At 40.6% G+C, this 19220-nt stretch overlaps 1 protein-coding gene across 6 annotated transcripts in view; it reads right to left on the minus strand.

The window, feature by feature from the left end:
• The window catches only part of HELZ (helicase with zinc finger), a 74726-nt gene that overhangs the window by 54769 nt on the left and 737 nt on the right, over positions 1 to 19220 (minus strand). For 2 of the 6 annotated variants that reach the window (XM_085239775.1, XM_085239773.1), the window contains exons 2-3: positions 4385 to 4612; positions 2624 to 2660 (exon numbers count right to left, since the gene is read on the minus strand). The exons of 1 other annotated variant lie outside the window; for it this stretch is intronic. In XM_085239775.1, coding sequence (XP_085095901.1) covers positions 2624 to 2660; positions 4385 to 4594 — 247 coding nt within the window. In that variant the 5' untranslated portion in view covers positions 4595 to 4612. Of the gene's footprint in view, positions 1 to 2623; positions 2661 to 4384; positions 4613 to 5036; positions 5389 to 19104; positions 19125 to 19220 lie in introns of those variants that run through there. 3 more of the 6 variants (XM_085239774.1, XM_010721510.4, XM_085239777.1) reach the window with 3 other exon arrangements.

Raw genomic sequence — 19220 nt, forward strand, 5'->3', positions numbered from 1 at the left:
TATAGCTAACCTCGTCGTGGTCAATTCCTGTTACTTTAAAAGGGCTTTTATTCACTTATGCTGTAAAGTTCAGGATATAGGAACGATTGTTTCAGTCGAGAAGTTTACAAGCTCCACGTAACAGAAAACCTGCCTCATGTTTTCTAGCACTGGATCAGCTAGTGAGACAAACAGACACTTTCACCAACGCTTCCAATAGTGAAAGGACTTATTTCATGACACAGCCTTGCTTCAGACCAGCAGGCATAACATGTAATCACATATATTACCTGACCAGAAAAAGCAATGCCCTCCTGAGCAACTAAAAGGCCACTGAAGCTGAGCACGTGAGTTGAAAAGAAGGCTGGACAGTTGTTTAAAAACAAAACAAAAAAAAGTATCACAGGATTACAAATCTGTATTGTATTGACAGTATTACTGTCACTGCAGGCAACATCAGCATCTGTGTTTATACTGCTATTCACGCAGACCATGGGTGCCAACAGCTTGTGTTAGTGCTAACAGGAATTTTACACTCGCCACAGCTTCAGGATTACATTTGGGAATAATAAAGCACAGCTCCTCGCTCAGACGTTCACATCATTAACAGAAACTACATCAAATGTGACAGAAATAAGAGTCCCACAAAAACATGTACACAAAACTGATCAGACAGCCCATCAAAATGAAACGGTAACTAAATACTGTCTGTACCTCCTCCAGGATTACTCCAGATTCACCACTCTGATGATACTGACCACATTTCCAAAAATAGAGCCTACTTCCCAAACCAGAAGCAGCAGCACCAGAAATAGCTTCAGCATGTCTGACAGTTTGCTATTTTAGCCTCCAAGACTGGATGTCCAATTATGAAATTCTGTATCATTAACCACACAGTGCTACCCAGCTAAAACATGCAGTTGCACATAAAATGTTACAATACATGAACTAATTTCTTTTGTTAGAGATTTGTGTAGCAGCTTAATAGATTTCTTTACTATCACTCCTTATAACAGTGCAAGCTATACAGAACATGCATTTCTTGATTTACCCCCAAAACAACTTATTATTCAAGGTCAAAGTAGAACAGTCACAGATATGCAACACACTGGGTTTGTAAAAAGAAACAGAAATCTGTCTTTAAAAATAATTGTGAGCATCAAGGAATACAGCTAGGCCATTCTAAGGTGCTTTCTCCCAAAGAATATTACAAACGAAACTGGAGCAAAAATCTTTAAGGATTACAATGAAAATACTCAGATATTAGGCTGCAGTCACTAACAGCACAACAAAGGGAACCCCAATCCGATTGCTGATTGCTAAATGCATAAAAATAAGGTGTATATAATATACAGGAACACACACACACACCACTTTTACACTGGCAAATAAATATGGCGTGAAGTTGATAAATGTCTTCAGTTTAAGATGTGAAAAAAGTACATGCAGAATACGCTGGCATGAATTAAAGATATTAGCACTACACTGGTCTGATTCTTTCTTACTAAGCTACAAGCTGGTTTCTCTAGGTTTTTCAAATTTTTCAGGTGTACCCAATGATTGGCACTCCTATTCCACCCCTTTCCATGCACAACTAGTGAGAGAAAGGAATAATGCAGTTAACACTACACATCTGAGATGCTGGTTTCTGACACACGTGCCAAGAGAAGAAAAACGTTCAACAGACAAACGTCACCCAACTAACATTGCAACAATCCCATCAGATGGCATCCATGAGAACACCATTCATTAAAAAGGATTCTCCTCCCTGCCTCCTTTAAACATCATCCTTCTTTCCATACATCTCTCTCTCTCTCACCTATTTGTCATCATGAAAGGCAACTTGGCATGTATCAACAGTTAGACCAAGAAAAGTCTACAGCTTGGGTACCAGTGAAGACAAATGCACTTTAAAAAAAATAAACACCACTGCACAGAAACATCACAACAATATAATCACAAAGTCCATGCAACAAAACTGTCGTTCCTGGAAACTTTTTTTAAAATTCAAGAATAGTTAAGAAACCAAAAACTAGAAGGTGGGACCTGCCCTGCTTGTTCTTCCGAATCTAACCAATAAACTGTTTACCAAACTCAGCAGAGTTCTCAGTAAGTACTGAGTTACTTTCCTAAATCAGTTACAAAGCAATTAACCAATCTTGCTAATGTTTTAAAATGCCTCAATTAAACAAGACACAGAAACACAAAAGGCTCAACTTGAAGAGCCACAAGTTTGGAAGCTCCAGCAAATAGAAATGAACATAAGCACACCATCCTGCTGCATTTCTCTGAATCAACACCAAATATGCAAACCCAAATATCAACCAACAACCCAAGGAAGGAATATGGAATAACCAGTTGTCTTTATCACCACAAAAATCCTATTATCATCAATCTATCCTACATCCATATAGTAAAATATCTACTAGCCCAAGAGCCCCCCTATGCCAAAGAAAGCTGCTTTTCAGTTCTGGCAGCTGAATGTGAGGTATAAAATAGTGAGATCTCCTTAGAAAAACAAGTAGAGAAAGTATTATAAAACAAATAAATTTAACTAGCAAAACACCCCGTTAGCAAACCAACAAATTCAGACAACTGACTGCAATTTATAACACTAAATAGTAAAAGAAAGAAATAACCATACCATGCCTACAGTCTTCATCTGCTTGCCCATACTTTTTCTGAAAGGTAAAACATGAAAAGTTTAAAAATAGCATTATTCCACTTGGCATAAACAACTACATGCTTGAATTAGAATTTTCTTAAAACTTTTACGAACTCATTGGCTCTTTTTTTCCCAGGGTAGAACACGTAAAGAACATCAGTCACTTGACAAATCCAATCTAATGAACCTTTACAATGCTGATTTTGTCCTCAAATTCTCAGCAAATGAATATTGTAAAAGAGGTATGTGAAAGTGCAAAGGTATGTGTTTATGTACCTATCTGTAGGTGGCTCACAGCATCCAGAAAAAAAAAAACTTAACATTCTTCCTAGACTCCGGATTAAAAAAATCCAACTGCTGCTAATACTGTGCTGCTGGAATTTGAGGGTCTGTAGTTTATTTATTGTCTTATCAATGATGATTTTAAACACTACATCTTTTGCTAAGACACAAAGGAAAATAAGACATTTTTCTACTTAAAAATCTGTATAAATCTTTAATACTTAAGTACTTAAAGTATCTATGTAATTCTTTAATAGAGAGGTTTTGATTGCAAGAGTTTTCCAAAATCCCTAAAGGCTTACTGCAACAAATGTCACTATGTTGAACATCCAGACAGGTGCCTCAAAGCATTTCCAGAGGCATTCAGGTCAGAAATGTGTTAAATACTGCTAAGCATCTATCTGCCTACTGACCTATGGAAATGATTTTGAGAAGTCCATCTGTGGGAACACAACTGCCACTAAAAAAACAAACAGAAAAACCAACCCAGCTATATGATAGGTCACATCTAAACTCAGGAAGCTTCCCAATTCTTGTTTTGCACATGGAATAGCTAGCTATCTATTTAAAGAATGGGCCTGATTTATCTTAAAGGAGTCCTGCAAGGTCTTGCAAGTCGCCCAAACATTTTCCATGGGACATGATGTTGCTCATAACTGATAAGTGAAGATTTGAGGACAAGAAGGCCCCTGTAAATCTGTAATAACAACATTTCCAAAGCAGAAGGTTAAAGAAAAATTAACCATTCCAATGCCCTTTCCCTTAGGGAATTGTAGCATTCTAATGCATTCATGGTAGATCACACTTTGGTAATGGCATCACCTACAATTCACAGACATGCAGCTTGCCTTGCATTTACAAAAACCCTTACAAAGCCCCCAGTTTTCTCATTTCCATTCAAAATCCACCAGAGCCTGAGAGTTACGTCTTTCAGCAGACATGCTCTAGCCTAGCAATGGAAAACTAGCAGTGATCAAATATTAAAAGACTACTGTTAGGTTATGCAAAAACAGCTAAATTAAGTATGTACTGGTTGCCTGAATTCTGGCATTTCTTAACTTTGTTTTTTGAGCATTTACATCTGTAACTTCAATTAAATGCTCTTTACAGAGAAGGTAATTTGGTATGCCATTCAGCATAGCTTTATGAAAATAATACTCAAAAACAGTTATTTTTTCTTCTTAGAATATATTTTGGATTTTAAAAAATGATAATTTTCTATTATTTTAAGAAACTGTGATTCAGACCCAAACTATTTAGAGGTACCAATCTTGAAAAAAATGAACAGATCAGGGAAAACTACGAGACAGAAGCCTCAAACATGTTTTAACAATGAGGATTCTGTGGCAAACCAGTATGGCAACTATAGGAAAACACAATTTTATTTAAATCTTGATGGTACAAGATACTTGATTGTTCTTTCCAGTTCATTAGATACTATGAAAGAGTCACACTCACAAGTTGTAAAAAGGAAGCAATTCTATACAGCAGAGTCTCGATTTTGATGCGGTCGATTTCTGCCTGGCATGCCTCCGGGAGGTGAGCTGGGGGGTACTGGCTGAGGGAAAGGAGTGCCTCTGTGCAATGCTTCACTGCCACTTCATAATCCTGCTGCTTAAGGGATTCACATGCTTGTTCACATGACTTCTCTGGTCTTCTGTCTGCCATGACTCAGGGACAGAAATCCTAGAGTGGGGGCAGAGGGGATGATAAAACGTTGGTTAGCTGCATGATGGCAGTGACAACTTGCCAACCAACTGCCGTTCCCACCTCCAGGTGCTGTAGCACATCCCCTTTGGTCCACGCCACTTGTGTTCCCTATCCCAACCTAACTAACCTCTTCCCAGTCTTCTCTCCATGCTCCTACTCACAGCCGTCCTGGTTCTCACTTTCAATTCTAATTCAAGAAGGTACTTAAGCCCATGACTGATTTAAAAAAATATGTAGTGGTTTCAAACTTCAATGCCAGCAATGGGTTTAAGCACTTTGCTGCATAGAGGCTTCTGTGTTCTCAAGTCTGCTTTGGAAGCAGTGCAACACATCCACCAGCCACTTCTCTGAGCCTGCAGTGCTTTCCCCAAGATACCTTCAGTTTCATAGCCCTCCTCACCTATTCCTAGGGCACACGGGCCAGCCCCTGGGGTGGATGAAGCACATGGGACGGACACAGACGGATGAGAAGGAGCTGGAGGTCAGCAGGAAGCCACACGACAGCTCCTGCTGCACTTTAGTTGCTTTTGTGTCTGAGAAAGCCTAGGTGCCCCCACCACACCAACAGCCTGCCAACAGAACCCCTTAAACAGTTCTGAAGTAAACATTCTGTGGGGGGAAACTGAAGCAGCGGGGACAGAAATCTACATCATCATCTGCCAATGAACTGGACAAATGGTTATCCACAATGGAACCCACCCACAGAAAAGCAAAACCTTTCCATAATTCCTATCTGTGGTGTGCCTTCATTGATAATACATCTCTAGAGACATTTTACTTCAAAGCTGACTTGATAAAAACACGTTCTGATAACCAAAAGAGGGAAACTTAAGAGTTCTCATATTGACTGTTAGCATGCAGCACACTGCCCACATCCATGATGTGATACCAACTGCCAAGGGCATCTAAAGACACTCTCCAACCTCCCTGAAAATTCCACTACTAAAATCTTCCTTTACATTTCACATTCGTAGATTTTTAACCAATCTAAGAATAACTTCAAGAAATTATCTGAAAAATCAAATAAAGACATTTTCCATGTAAGAAAAGCTCCTCACTACCCCACTTCTCCAACTAACACCTATCTGGGCCAACACACAGTGTAAATGTAAGCAAGAAGTTCAGTACAAGACGTGACAGCATTCCATGTTCCCCACCATTCTTAAAATTTTACTATCAGTATCACAACAGAAACACATAAGGGAACACCAACTTCTGAATACAAGGTTGACTTAAACCACACTCCCTTTTACAACATTTATATGAAAACATCTCACATTCACCACTGTAGAGATGAAGGAACACAGGCATGAAATAGCTTTTGCATTTCCATACATGTGAGAAAATCCATCTAAGGAGTAACTACATTAACACTCAGTTGGATCACTTAAATAAGCACATGTTTTCAGTCAGAAACCTTAAGTGTTGTTACGTTTATGCAAGGAGCCTTCTTGTACAACTAAAAACGCAACAGATTTCCATTTCACTCAAGTTCTATAGCACAGCAAGCTTTACAAACCCAGGAATTGCTGCCCAGCACTACAATAGTTAATTGATGCCTTTCTCACGTACTTTGTTTTCCTCCCGAGGGACTGAAAAGAGAGGATTTCATGAACTCTGCTGTACTTCTGATTTCCTCACTTCCTGGCTGACGAAGAACCAAAATTCCTTTGACCAGAAGTCTCAGCAGAGCTTCTGTGTGTTTACTGCAGAAGAACAGTTTATACACAGATCCCACACCGGCCAGCACGACCAGCAGGCAGAGGGAGACTCCTTTACCCAGCCTTCTTCCCCACCACAGCACTACAAAAAGCAAAACGTTATTTACCAGTTGCCTTACGCTAGCTGTTTCAACAAACACTGAACGAGTTTGTGGAGAGGTCTGACACCCCAAGCAGCAGCCACAAATTTCTCTGGTCAGTGGTAGATTTGGGGAGCGCTGCAGAGGACGCTGTACTCTCAGCTCTTTGAGAAACTGAGCAAATGACTCATGCACTTCAGTCTTTCTGCCTGCTAAACCGAGATTAAAATACGAAGCATGTAGCAGAATAAATGTCAGGATTATTCATTTTCTCAAAATGATTTGGAAGATTGCGTACCAAAAGAGCTGCATTCAAATCTGAGTAATTATTTATTCTAATAACAAACTCCAAGAGACCTTCAGAATTTTGCGAAACCAGTTTAACAGGCATATCCCCACTGTCTGAAGTTACACATCTGAAACCAGCAGACCTTAGAAATTCAGCCACAACATATTATCACCAACACCTTTATTATCAGCAGCCAATTCAAAGCATTCCTCAGCTTCAAACCACCTCGCTGCAGTGCCACTGCCCTACAGGAAGGCTTCTGATTTACGCAATTAAGTAACATATTTACACACAGCACCTGCAAATGCTGCCAGATAGAACAGTAAGCATCACACTGACCTGAGCACATACAGGAGCTGGCAGCTCTTCCCCGTGAGTTAATGCAGAGATGTAACCCTCACTCTGTCATTCCTACCTCCAAAAACCTCCTCCCATTAGTAGAAGAAAACTTCCTGACCTACATTTATTTGAAGGCCAAGTCATGTCCAGCTTAACCTCCACAAAACATCTGCTGTCTCTATCATTTACAAGATCTGGCTAACTCCAAACTGGTGTAACTCAAACCCTGGTGCCTGGTTTTGTTTTGCCAGGGATTTGTGAGAGACTTTCTCCCTATTAATGATTTTTGGGGTCAATTTTTACAATGTGTATTTCTCCTTCTTGCCAATGACATTCTGTAAACAAACAGACAGCGTAATTAAAAGCTGATCCCCAAATAAAACTGCCCGTTTCCCCTCTGAACTGCAGAGTGGGCCGGGAAAGGCAGAAGGGACAGCTTCAGAAGGAAGAGCTCCAAACCAGATCACCTACACTGCCATTTACTTCCCAGTGAACACCGCCCTGCTTGGTGCACAGGAGGCTTTTGGAGAATTACTCCACAGCCTGATTGGTTCAAATGCAAACCAAAAATCAGCGTAGGAGAGAACATCGTGATCTAGAATTTCAGTATTTCGGAGCAGTTTAACTCCTGACTCTGCACTTCTAAGCTGCACAGTTTACTGATGTATTTTATGCAACCAAAGGGTCCACATGCTAAGATAACGGTAAGCAAACGACAGTTCCAAACAAATTCAAACATGATTTTTAGTTCACTGTAAAGCATCGAGCCACATAACTCCTGCTGTACTTCATAAACAAACAGATTAGAGGGCACAATTCTGTTCCTATTAATGCTATTGGCAAAATTCCCAATGTCTGCCAAGACAGAAGGATCAGATCCAAGGTCTCGCATGCCACACTGACAAATAGCAGACAGTAAATATTTGCATATTTTAAACAGACATTAACATCTCTTGTGAAGATTTATGCTAAAGCAGTGATGTTCAACTCGCAGTCCCACAGCGAGACCGGAGGAATTCGCCACAAACTGAATGATGCTCTGAGAGCCATGAAGTGGGATCTGTACTCTGTAGCACATGTTAGACCCAGGGCCATGGGCACACAGAGTGGAAGAGCCTTTCCAGCTGCCTCCCATTACATGGCACAGCTCTGCTGGCAGCAATCAGCATCCACCTGCTCCCTGCCACAGCCATCAGTTGTGCCTCCTGCCAGCACCATGCTGCAGGACGTGTGCCACCCCGTGCTGCAGGCTCTGAGAAAGAACAGTAAGTCAGCTTGGGAAAGGTATACGGTCACCGTGCTGCTTCCAAGGACTTGCAGATAACTGAAAAGGCTGCTACTAAACAGGACAATAAGGAAAAGTGCAATTCAGCTTCTTACTGATACCCAGAGGCCAATTCCTGCCACGTGCTGCCATCTACCCAGACAGAAGAGTTGTTCCTAAAGATCATTTGTTAGTAAAAGAAAAAATTTATTTTCTTGCCCATAATAACAAAGGCCAAAAACTGCATTCATGAGCTTAGCTGCTCAAGAATCCATCCATCAGTTCCCACGTTTCACTAAAGCAGTCTCCAAACCTTTTAGGAAAGCATTACACTTGGCATAATTTTCTGAAGTTTGTTTCTGGTAAAATTGAGATGTAAGCAATTCACATATGAAGGTCACAGAACAGTGAGAATTGTTTCCATAATACAAAGAAGTGATATTTGGGAACTGAGAGAGCTGGGAAGGACACAGCATTGTGACTCAACAGCCCTGACTTCCATCTACCTCAAAATTACCAGGAAAACACTGACAACAAACTTTAATTCATACTAGGAAAAGCCTGCATTCATTTTATAATCTGGAGTAAATAAAATACATGAGGTAATGCTATACAACACAGATGTTAGCTATCATACCTGTGACTGTGACATACTTAAAAAAAAATAAAAAAATAGATCACTAAAGCTCAACTATAGAGAACAGCAAACATACTGTATTTGTCAGTGCACATACTAAAATAGAGAATAAATCTGTTTACTGCTAAACCACATTATATAGCAGTTCCGGTATCTCTAGTGAGCCCAACTTAAGGTACCTCTACATCACATCATGTAATTGTTTTTGTAGTATTCTGAAATACCACTCAAGTATCTAAAGATAAGAAATATCAAATTATTTACTTTCCTTACATAAAATTGTAAAATGAATTTACTTTAAGACAAAAAGGCATTTTAGGCAAGGTTACAAGAAGGAATATAATACAGAAGCCACTTATAGACATACATAGATGAAAAACAGTAAGTACTTTCATACGACATACACATCATAAATAACCCCATCTCCAGAAACCATTTAATGAAGTGAGAGCAGATAATGATTGTGCACTACACCAATGTGAAAGGCATAACAGAACACAGAGGAAAAGGACAGTGCCTCTCGCGCAGAAAAGAATAACAGGAAAGGTTACTTCTGGGCTTTTTTTGGTTTTTGGTTTTTAAATCAAGAACATAAGAGCTGAATTCTTATGCGCTCATCTACTGCAGTTATGGCTGAAGCCAGTAACACACAGTGCTCAGAAATGCACTGTGCACCTTTCAGAACACACACAAAGTCTCCACCCTTGAGAGAGGACAATCTAATCAGTTTTCTAAAATAACCAAATTACTCTGGTTAATGCTGTACAACTCCAGGCAAAACAACCCTGCTTTACATTCCACAAATGATGTGAAATCTGAAATGGAGCACACAGGAGGAGGAAGGCTTGTTTCAAGGTTTTATCATATAGCATAGCAGCAGCAAGAACTTGTGCTGTTTCGCCTCTCAAGAACATGATATGCTTGGCTCCTCAGGGGGGAGAAAAAAAAGTGAATGAATAGCAGAGAACATCATGAACCTGTTAAATACACAGGTTGTCCTTCCACTTCAAGAAGTGCAAGGAAAAAAGACAGGACTGTAAACTAGGAGGACAGGGGATCTCTGGCCACACAACTGCAGCCTTTAGACTGATCCTGTAAACTTAATACATGGAATAAACACATCCCCAGCCACTGTACAAGGAACAAGTGTCTGTGGGTGGTTTACCATTCACTTACCAGCAGTACAGAAATACAGCAGCAACTCAGATTAAATGGCTTCTGCATCTGAATCCTGTGCTCTTTAAATCCCTTTACATACATCACAGATGGGAACAAGTTAGATTTTATCGCATGACAGCTAGGATTTCAGTACAGACCCTTTATTAAGTGATCATTAACAGCTTATTATCTCCACTAATCTCTTCTGTTTTCACTTTGAAAGCAGTAGTGGAAAGAACAATTTATGTCACAAATCGCAGCAATATTCACACATGGTCAAATTGGCCATCTTTGGCCTAACATCCAAAATTAACTCCTGCTCTTAGCATTTTTAATCATCCCATCCAGCATATGAATATTCTGAGTATCTTCATCTCCAGCCTTTCAATATTTCCACTTTTTTGGGGGGTGGGGGAGGAGGGCTTGTTTGTTTTTTACACAGCTGTCCAAAAGCATTACCTATCCTGCTGAAACTATGCAAAACACACAGCAAGTCACAGCCCCACATGCATCACTGCGTGCAGGAAGTGACAGACACAAGATTCATTCCTATTTACACACAGCAGAATCAGAAAATACCACACACAGTTACATGACAGGGCTGCACTGAAGTGCCATTACAAGCTCTGGGTTGCAAGGTTCACCACACAGAAGCTGTGCTGTGAGCAAGTCACCAGTACCAGGTGATGCTGGCCCTCTTGTGCACCTTTGCGATGCCAACACCTGTATCTGCAGGAGTCACACCATACCTGTCTGAAGGTACCAGGCCCCAGGACCAGGCAAAGCAGAGGCTGCTGCTTCACCAACACCCAGCTCAATTCTCCTGCACAGTTTCTAAGGCCTTATTTACTGTGTGCAACTCAAACCTGGTCTCAGTACTTCATTGTTTTCATGAGCTTTTTGGCAATGCTTGACAAAGCACTTCACAAGTATTAAGAAAAACTATCTTTACCCTCCTGACATCATTCTCATTTTCCTTCAAAAACATTAATGCCCACAGTTTCTATGACTCTCTTATATTCAGCTGTTCTCTGCCATATTCCACAGAGCCTTCATACAACCACAGTGGAATGACTTTGGTGTAACTGCAGCATTCAGCACTTCTTTACATCACAACATGACATAATTCATCAGAAAAACAGAAAACAAAGAAAAGCAAAGATATGGCTCAAGTGTGAATTGCTCCCCCCCCCCATTCCCACTTATTAAAAGTTGCCCAATTTATGCAAATAATGAAAATGTATCGGCATTATAAGAGAAATTATACGTACCCTTGAAATAGTTCCTCTCTTCCATTTCTTTCTTTATAACACTCAGTATTTTCTGATCTCAATCTCCTTATTCAGCCATGCCCATCTTCACGTTTATTGTACACATTCTATGAAAACCAACACTTTGGACTTTCTGTTTAAACCAAGTCACTGCCTCCTCTGTGCTGTGCAAAGACAGAGCACGTAGGAAAGAGGAACTGGCTTTTGGGAGTGCGGACGGGGAATTCTGTGCTCTCATTTTTGTCCAAAATCATAGCAGGGAATGACTGGAGGGAATGCAGAAGCCCCCATCTTCAAATAGTATGGAAATCCCCTTTAGTTCAGGCTGAAATGAATTCACAGCAGAGATGATCTTTCAGATTTGCACTACTAACCAATTTAACCAATGCAGATTTTCACAGGGTTGATAAGTATAACCTTGACCAGAATGGCACACTATGTCACCTCTTCTCATCTTCCTGCAAAGCCAAGTTCCAGCACCTTTCTTTTTTTTTTTTTTTCCTGTTCACAGTTCTTTTTACTGTGAACAGAAGAATATATTTGGTCCAACTTCTTTAGAAAGACTCAATCATGCCAGCAGAACCCTTCATTCCCTCTACAGTGACCAAAAAGACGGCTTGACACAGACACCTACCATGGGAAATTTCAGCCCAAAATAATTACCATTTGGCAAGTAACAGCGTAATAGTAAGCATCAGGTAACATCATAACAGGCGGTGCTTCTGCCCCACCTAAAGTTCTTTTGGCTCCTTCTTAGAAAATCCTCACGTAAACAGTCTTTCATAATAACTGGGCAACAGCAGCAGCCTGTATTCCATATCGGTTTTTTCCCATATATGTTCTTGCCGCTTTTTCAGAGCAGAGTTTCTCACACATATCCAAGATGAGGGCATTTTAATTGAAATATTGTCTCATGGTTACCGTTTTATCCCCATAACAACATCACCAATTACTTACTGTAAAAAAATGCATTACAAAGGTAATTCAATCTTGGCTTCTCTTAATGACATTTACCCAAGGAAAACAAAGGCTAAAATCACTACAGCACAGGCGTGGTGCAGGACCAGCCTACAGGTCTCCAAACTCCTACAGTGGTGCAGGAGAAGATGGCACCCATATTTTACTGCTGTTTAAAACGTCCCGATCCGCAGCACTTGCGACTGCCTACCCATGGCAGAGCCTCTCTCCTCAAACACTTGAGTAACACAACCAGGCCTCGTTCCCAAGTCTCTGCACATTTCACAATATAATGTTTAGCAATGATTTTGACCAAAAAAAAAAAAAGCGAATTCCATTAATCTTAAGGATTTATCAGTCACGCTGTTACCAATATTCTCATCCGCTGAGTCATGACTGCCAAAAGCCCTTCCTGAGCTACGCCTGTGCTATGACATGTAGGTACGTATGACTAAACACGTCACTTCATTTCCAGAATGCCAACGTTTACAAAACGATGCGACCAATGAATGCAGAGGGATGTCAGAGAAGGCTCCCAAGCACCATTTCCACACGTAATGATATCTACGAATGTATTGCAGAAGCCTAAAGGCAACACCATATGGCATGGCAGCTCCCCAAGTGAGCCCAAGCGCTGCTCACAGCACGGCCTGCAGAGAGCAACTGCCCGCAGCCCGCCGGCCAACACTCACCGACTTCCTCAGACTTGGGGACAGAACCAGACTTAGCAGCTCCTCATTTGGCCTTGCGTTCAAGTCTCAGCTTCTCCTAACAAACTTATATTTGGATTTCACTATTAAAAGTATTTTTAAAACAAGGAAATTCTTTCCCTTTTCTTCTTTCCTTTTGGAAAGCCCCATACTAACTCTCCCGTTTTCCCCTACCAGCAAAGCAGCCCCAAAGCCCAATCCAAGTTTCCTCTGCTCAACAATACCGTTGTGATGCCGAGTCTCTTCTCAAGTGTCAAGCTTCTAGTCTAGCACAGTATGTTTCTCCACCATTGCACATCCCGATATTGCAAAGCACCATAACCATACATGTAAGAGATCTACCCAAAAAATCACAGCTCAGATCATCAGTTGCTACAGGTATACACTGTAGAGTCGAATTAAAAAGCCCTGTTTTTCGTTCGAGAAGCAAAGCATGAACTACCCTGAATTACTCTTTCAATTCATTCAAGGAAAAGAATGCAAAGCTCTTCATGCTGAATTCCAGCTAACAGTGCACAGTTCATAAAGCAAACGCAGAAATTTGCCCGAAGGTTGTGACACAAAACAGCAAAGTCTTCTTTCAATACACTCAAATCTTCATTGTAGCATCATAACGAACTTACATTCATTATTACAGCAAATAACACTGTGACCAAATTTTTTGTTACACATTCACAGCACTTTGCACAAGAGTACCAGACTCAACAGCACAGTGCCACCCACAGATAGCCCAAACCTTTCCTCAAACCTTGCCTATTAAGCAACCACGTGGTATTTTTGTGCACTGTTTTGAAAGTTCAAAGCAGCAACAAACCTCCACCATTAAAAAATCGCTATCTTTATTGTAAATAATCTTTGAAATTCATCTCTGCGTGGCTCTGTTTCAGATAATAAGGCATAATATAGCTAACCTCGGCTTGAGGAATATTCTTCTAACTCCATATTTTAATGATATTACCCTTCTGCATCCAGATAATGCTTTTAACAACTTCCTTATTTCCTCTCCTAAAATACCACAAACAAGTTCAATTTCTAGAACTCTCCTGAGACCAGGATATGGATTCCCAAACTCCTCCTTGCACAGCAAACCCCACGGGCAGCCCCATAATTCCAATCCCAAACAACCCCAGTTGCACAGCAATGTTCTCCCAACCCATCGGGTTCTCTCTACTCATTCCTTTCGAAAAGAACATTAGAGATTCGGTCACGTATTTTTAAACCCCACTCAAAAAACAGACATCAGCAGCAATGAGTAACGACCCCGCTGTGGTTAACGGAATCATTCTGACAAAACTTTGGGAGAAGAAAAACGTTGCCTCGCCTAGGCAAACAAATACAAACCAAGATACAGCCAAGTAATATCCGTCAGTTCCAACGTCAAAACAACTGCCCTGCACCGTTCCAAACGTGCCACTGCCTTAAGATATGGCCCAAGTACAGTTACCTCAAAGCTACTAGCCTAAACAACTATAATCCAAAACAATTTTAGCAAAATACCCGCAGCACTCAGCTACAGTGCTGTGCTAGCAGAGATTCAGAAGCAAGCTATGAAAACATTCTCCTTAACAACCTCCCTGTGCAGACGAGAGGAGTCCAGAGTTCTGGCTGCTGGGATGGCAGGGATCAGCTGTGAGCAGGATCCAGGAATCCCAACCAGCTGCGGGGAATTCAGATGGCAAAAGATCACCGCTCAGAAACACAAACATACAGTCCATCCTCCCCCCAGAATTATCCCAGAATAAAATGAAATTATCATTTTTAAAATATCAGTTATCTTAAGATAACGTAGAGAAGTTAAATAGGGAAGAAACACTATTTAATATGCTGCCAAAACCACTACGCTTTTCATTTGTAGCATTCTCCATTTATTATGTCCATAAAGATTTGCTACTTTCTTGGTTTGCTGAACCACTGAATATTTTCCAGCAAATTAAACACTTGTGCTGCTTTGCTAACAACAGAGTCTCAAGAACAGCTCTCACTGTTGTGTATTTCCCTTTGCTGTGGGGTCCGGAGGGCTCTGAAAAATCTTTCTAAGCATATTTAAGCAGTGTAATTTTTAGTGTTTTGATGAATACCGTATTTTTGCAGTATATAATTACAAAGAAGAAAAAAAAAAAACAATATGTAATTCACAGACTGAAAGACTGCTTCCAAATAACACTAACTACCCCAGGAGCAGCTTAGAATAACCCATGCACTGCTCACGTTTCTGACCTTTATTTCCTGCCCCTCCAGCATTTAAAATTTCTCACGTGACATAATTCTACTACTCTTTTTCTTCTGTTACTGCTCTGCGATCAGTAGTCTTCCTGCTGCCTGTAACAGAACAGATCATGAAACCTACTTCCCCAGAGCACACACTATCCTGAAAAACATCCTCTTCAGCCCATGCCATTCGTCACAAGAGTGGTACTTCCTGAGACTAACAGAAACAAATCACACAGCAGTTTACAGTCACCGCCTCCAAACTCTCTCTCTCTCTACATAAAATAACTTACAGAAACTCTTCCCATCAACTCTGCAGCACTTCACACCTTCTGCCTCTTGGGAATGCTGTGGAGTAGAAGGGAGAGTCTTTGCACACCTGACAAGGACTCTGTGCAGCTCAGATCAAGACAGTTTGGGTCTCATTCACAACTAGGATGGGGCAATGGTAACCACTCATGTGTTTCAGTGCAGTAAAATTTCATTTACAAAGGAATAAGACTGAAACCTATGATTTCTTACCTGGCTTTTTGGAGGATTCTGAGGAAAGACTGGGGAAATAATCAGTGCATTTCTATTAGATTGATGACAAAGAATTGATTTATAAATTGTAGGGAAATATTTGCATATTATATTATATCTACATCAGGCATCCTTTAACCATCGGTGCAGTGGAAATGCAACAACTACAAAACTGCACGCCTGAGTAATTCGAATCTGCCTGCTTACATTCCTAAGGACTTCTTTTCCTACAATAACATTCACTTTCCTGTCTTCCTCAGACATGAGAGATCGCTTCTTGCTGAAACCTCACACTGTAAACATTTGTGTGAAGAGATGAAATCTCCATAAGCAAGACTGGATTTGAATATGGAACCTGAGTTACATACCAATACCACCACAATAAAACCACCAGAAGCCCTGTTTCTGTTGAGCAGTCTAACATTGTAAACTCCTAATTTCACACAGATAGTCGAGTTGTCCATCGCCATCCCCAAATACTGGTCAAAACCTCACTGCACATCAATGCTGTGTGCCAACTTTTGAAAAACTGGTCTCTTTTTCAATGTTCTCTTTCTTTATTTGCTTGGTGGGGGAAAAAAAAAAAAAAAGACAACTGCAGCAGTCTACAAGCATATGAACTATGATACCTTTAAATATGTTACTGATATATATATAAATACAAGTGCTGGCTATTGCCAAAGGCCATAGAAAAAAATAGCAAGACAAATAAGAAAAGGAAGGCCTTGTTTGTTCTGGTAATCTGATCCACAACACATCCACTTAACTGGAGAAAAACATATTGCATGCAGTGATAAAGTCCTATTGCTTTAAGACTACCATGAAAGAGGGAAAGATGAGAAATGCCAAATTTTGTCCCCCCACCTTGGGCACGGAGGAACACTGGGGATCTGCTTCTGGGAACAAGACCTCAATCTCCTCCCCCAGATACAACACTAAGAAAGCATTACGGCCAGGATTCGCATTCCTGCTAAAATTCTTGGCCTACTGATCACCAAGACAGAGGGAATGCTGGCTGCCCAACCACCTACCCCTAAGCTAGGTTAGAGCAACACCATCCTTCCTTCTTGTTCTCCCGTGGCTTTCCCGAGTTATTCAGGCCACACGCTGGAGACAGGAGTTATATCATTACAAAACACTTCTCTAATTGAGATTTCACTCCTGCTACCAGACCTATCTGGGTACCACTGACCTCAAGAGGGAATACCAGGGAGGTGAAAGCTTCAAGGGCTTTCAACTAATCATCTGAATTGCTCCAGCAACTGCTTCTGCCATTACTAAAATGAGAATACCTAGAATAAAGTGCAGCAGCAAACAAAATGGTACTAAACAGCAATAAAAAAACAAAGAGTCAGAAAGAATATCCAGCTATAATTCCAAGTGGATTCTAGTAACAAATGTAATTGCATACACTGGAGAAAATATTTCATCAGACTACTAAATTAAAAATCAGAAGAGATCAGTAATAATATTGCCTAGCTTTTACATAGCCTCTCTCATCTAGAGACGTCACAACTCTTTACAAGATTCATGACTCCTATTTTAAATTCCTTTAAAAGAAATCATAAACAGGTGAAGGGATTTTCCTCACGCAGCCCAAATCCCTCGAGGACCAGGCCTGTACCCCATCCACTTGGAATTTTGCTCTTCATTCTCCCTTGAGATGGGATTATCTGAGTGTAACCTTCAAGTACACGTTGTCTGCAAACCACAGCCCTTATCCTACAACCAGATCTACAAAGACAGATCCCAGAGCCCAGGAGCAACTTCTCTGAAATCAACGAGATCCCACAACCTGGCAGATCAAGTAGCAGAACTGGGTGAAAATACAGCTTTTACATCTCCCTTTAATTTCCAGTCAGCTGGGAGAGACAAAAACACTCAAAAATAAAAAAATAAGAACATACCACTTTGATATCATAATCTCTTGAGCCCTAGAGCTATCATTGTGCATGCATCTCTCTCTTCCACAGAAAAATGTATCTGAACTCACTGAAAAAGGCACAGCAGTCATATGAATAAAGGATGAGAAATACATACTCCAGAATCCACACAGGTGAGGAGTGATAACAGAAGTTGGATTTCTCTCTGTTTCTGTTGTTGGTTTGTTTTTTAAGTAATTTGTGCTTTCATAACATACTACAAAGATAACTCAATTTTATCAGTAATAACAAACAAAACATTCCTTCACTTCACAGAGCCACAGAATCACCAAGGTTGGAAAAGACCTTCAAGATCATCCAGTCCAACCATCCACCTATCACCAACAGTACTCACTAAACCATGTCCCTCAACACAAAATCCAAACGTAACTTACCAATAAAGAAGGGCTCTGCTAATTAAAGATCAACAAAGAAAGCTGAACTCAGCTTCCAGCACTTACAATTTCTCTGCAGTGGAAGCTCAGCCTACCCAGGCCTGATTCATCCGCAGGCAAATCCCTCTTTCTGCATGCAGAGGAGGAGGACGGCGGTGGTCACTGCCACGCTCTGCCCTCACCCAGCTGTAAGCTCAGAGCCAGCTCCTCACCCCAGCAAACAGGCTTTGCCATTCAAAACACAGACTTACCAATATTTAAATAACAATTTAAGAAATCTCATTTTAAAATCTCTGTTCTAGCAATGTCTTGGGGAAAAACAAAATAAAATCATGTACTTGCAAAGCACCTCATGTAATTTAGTTGTATCTTTTAATTTTACAAGAGTTTGTATCTCCTGAAAGTAATACATTATAAAAGGAGGAATATTTCATCCTTTCCTTTGTTTTCATTATAATATTGATCAGGAAGACCAACACCAGAAAGCCCCACCAATTGAAGCCATCTCAACAAGACCAGCCATGATACATTGCACCTCTCTACAAGGAGATGCATTTTTAGGACATTTTTGGTACTGCAACTGATTGATTTTGTCTTAAACTGAGAGTTAAATATGTTATTTTAAAACTCCAGCTGAAGCTCACTGTGACTTGGATAAAAACAGAAGCCCCATTACCTTGTGAACTCACGATCATTTGGTCAGTAAGTAAAAAAAAAACAACCTTGCAACCATTTCCCTACGTTTCCGAATCTCCATCAATGATACATTTAATCACATTACTGCAATCAAACAACAGCTCCACCAACAGTGCACCGAATCCAAACAAATCCAATCCTTTGGATATTAATAATAAGACACGACTCATTGAACTCCTCAAGGGGGGGAAGGCTGTGAGCAGCTCTATTTGGATACCTGCTTCAAAAAAAGGGGAAAAAGAAGAGAAAAAAAACAATCAAAAAAAAAAAAAAAAAAAAAAGGAGGGCCGTACGGCAACCTGCGGTATAAACTTTCCCGTCTGCAGTTTCACAACAGCGGCATCGTACAGGAGGAGACCTCGGGATCCCCGCGGCCCTCACAAAGCCTCCCTGCAAAAAAAACAACAATCCCCCT

The sequence above is a fragment of the Meleagris gallopavo genome, chromosome 20 (genome assembly GCF_905368555.1).
Source record: "Meleagris gallopavo chromosome 20, MGAL_WU_HG_1.1, whole genome shotgun sequence".
NCBI classification, from domain to species: Eukaryota; Metazoa; Chordata; class Aves; order Galliformes; family Phasianidae; genus Meleagris; species Meleagris gallopavo.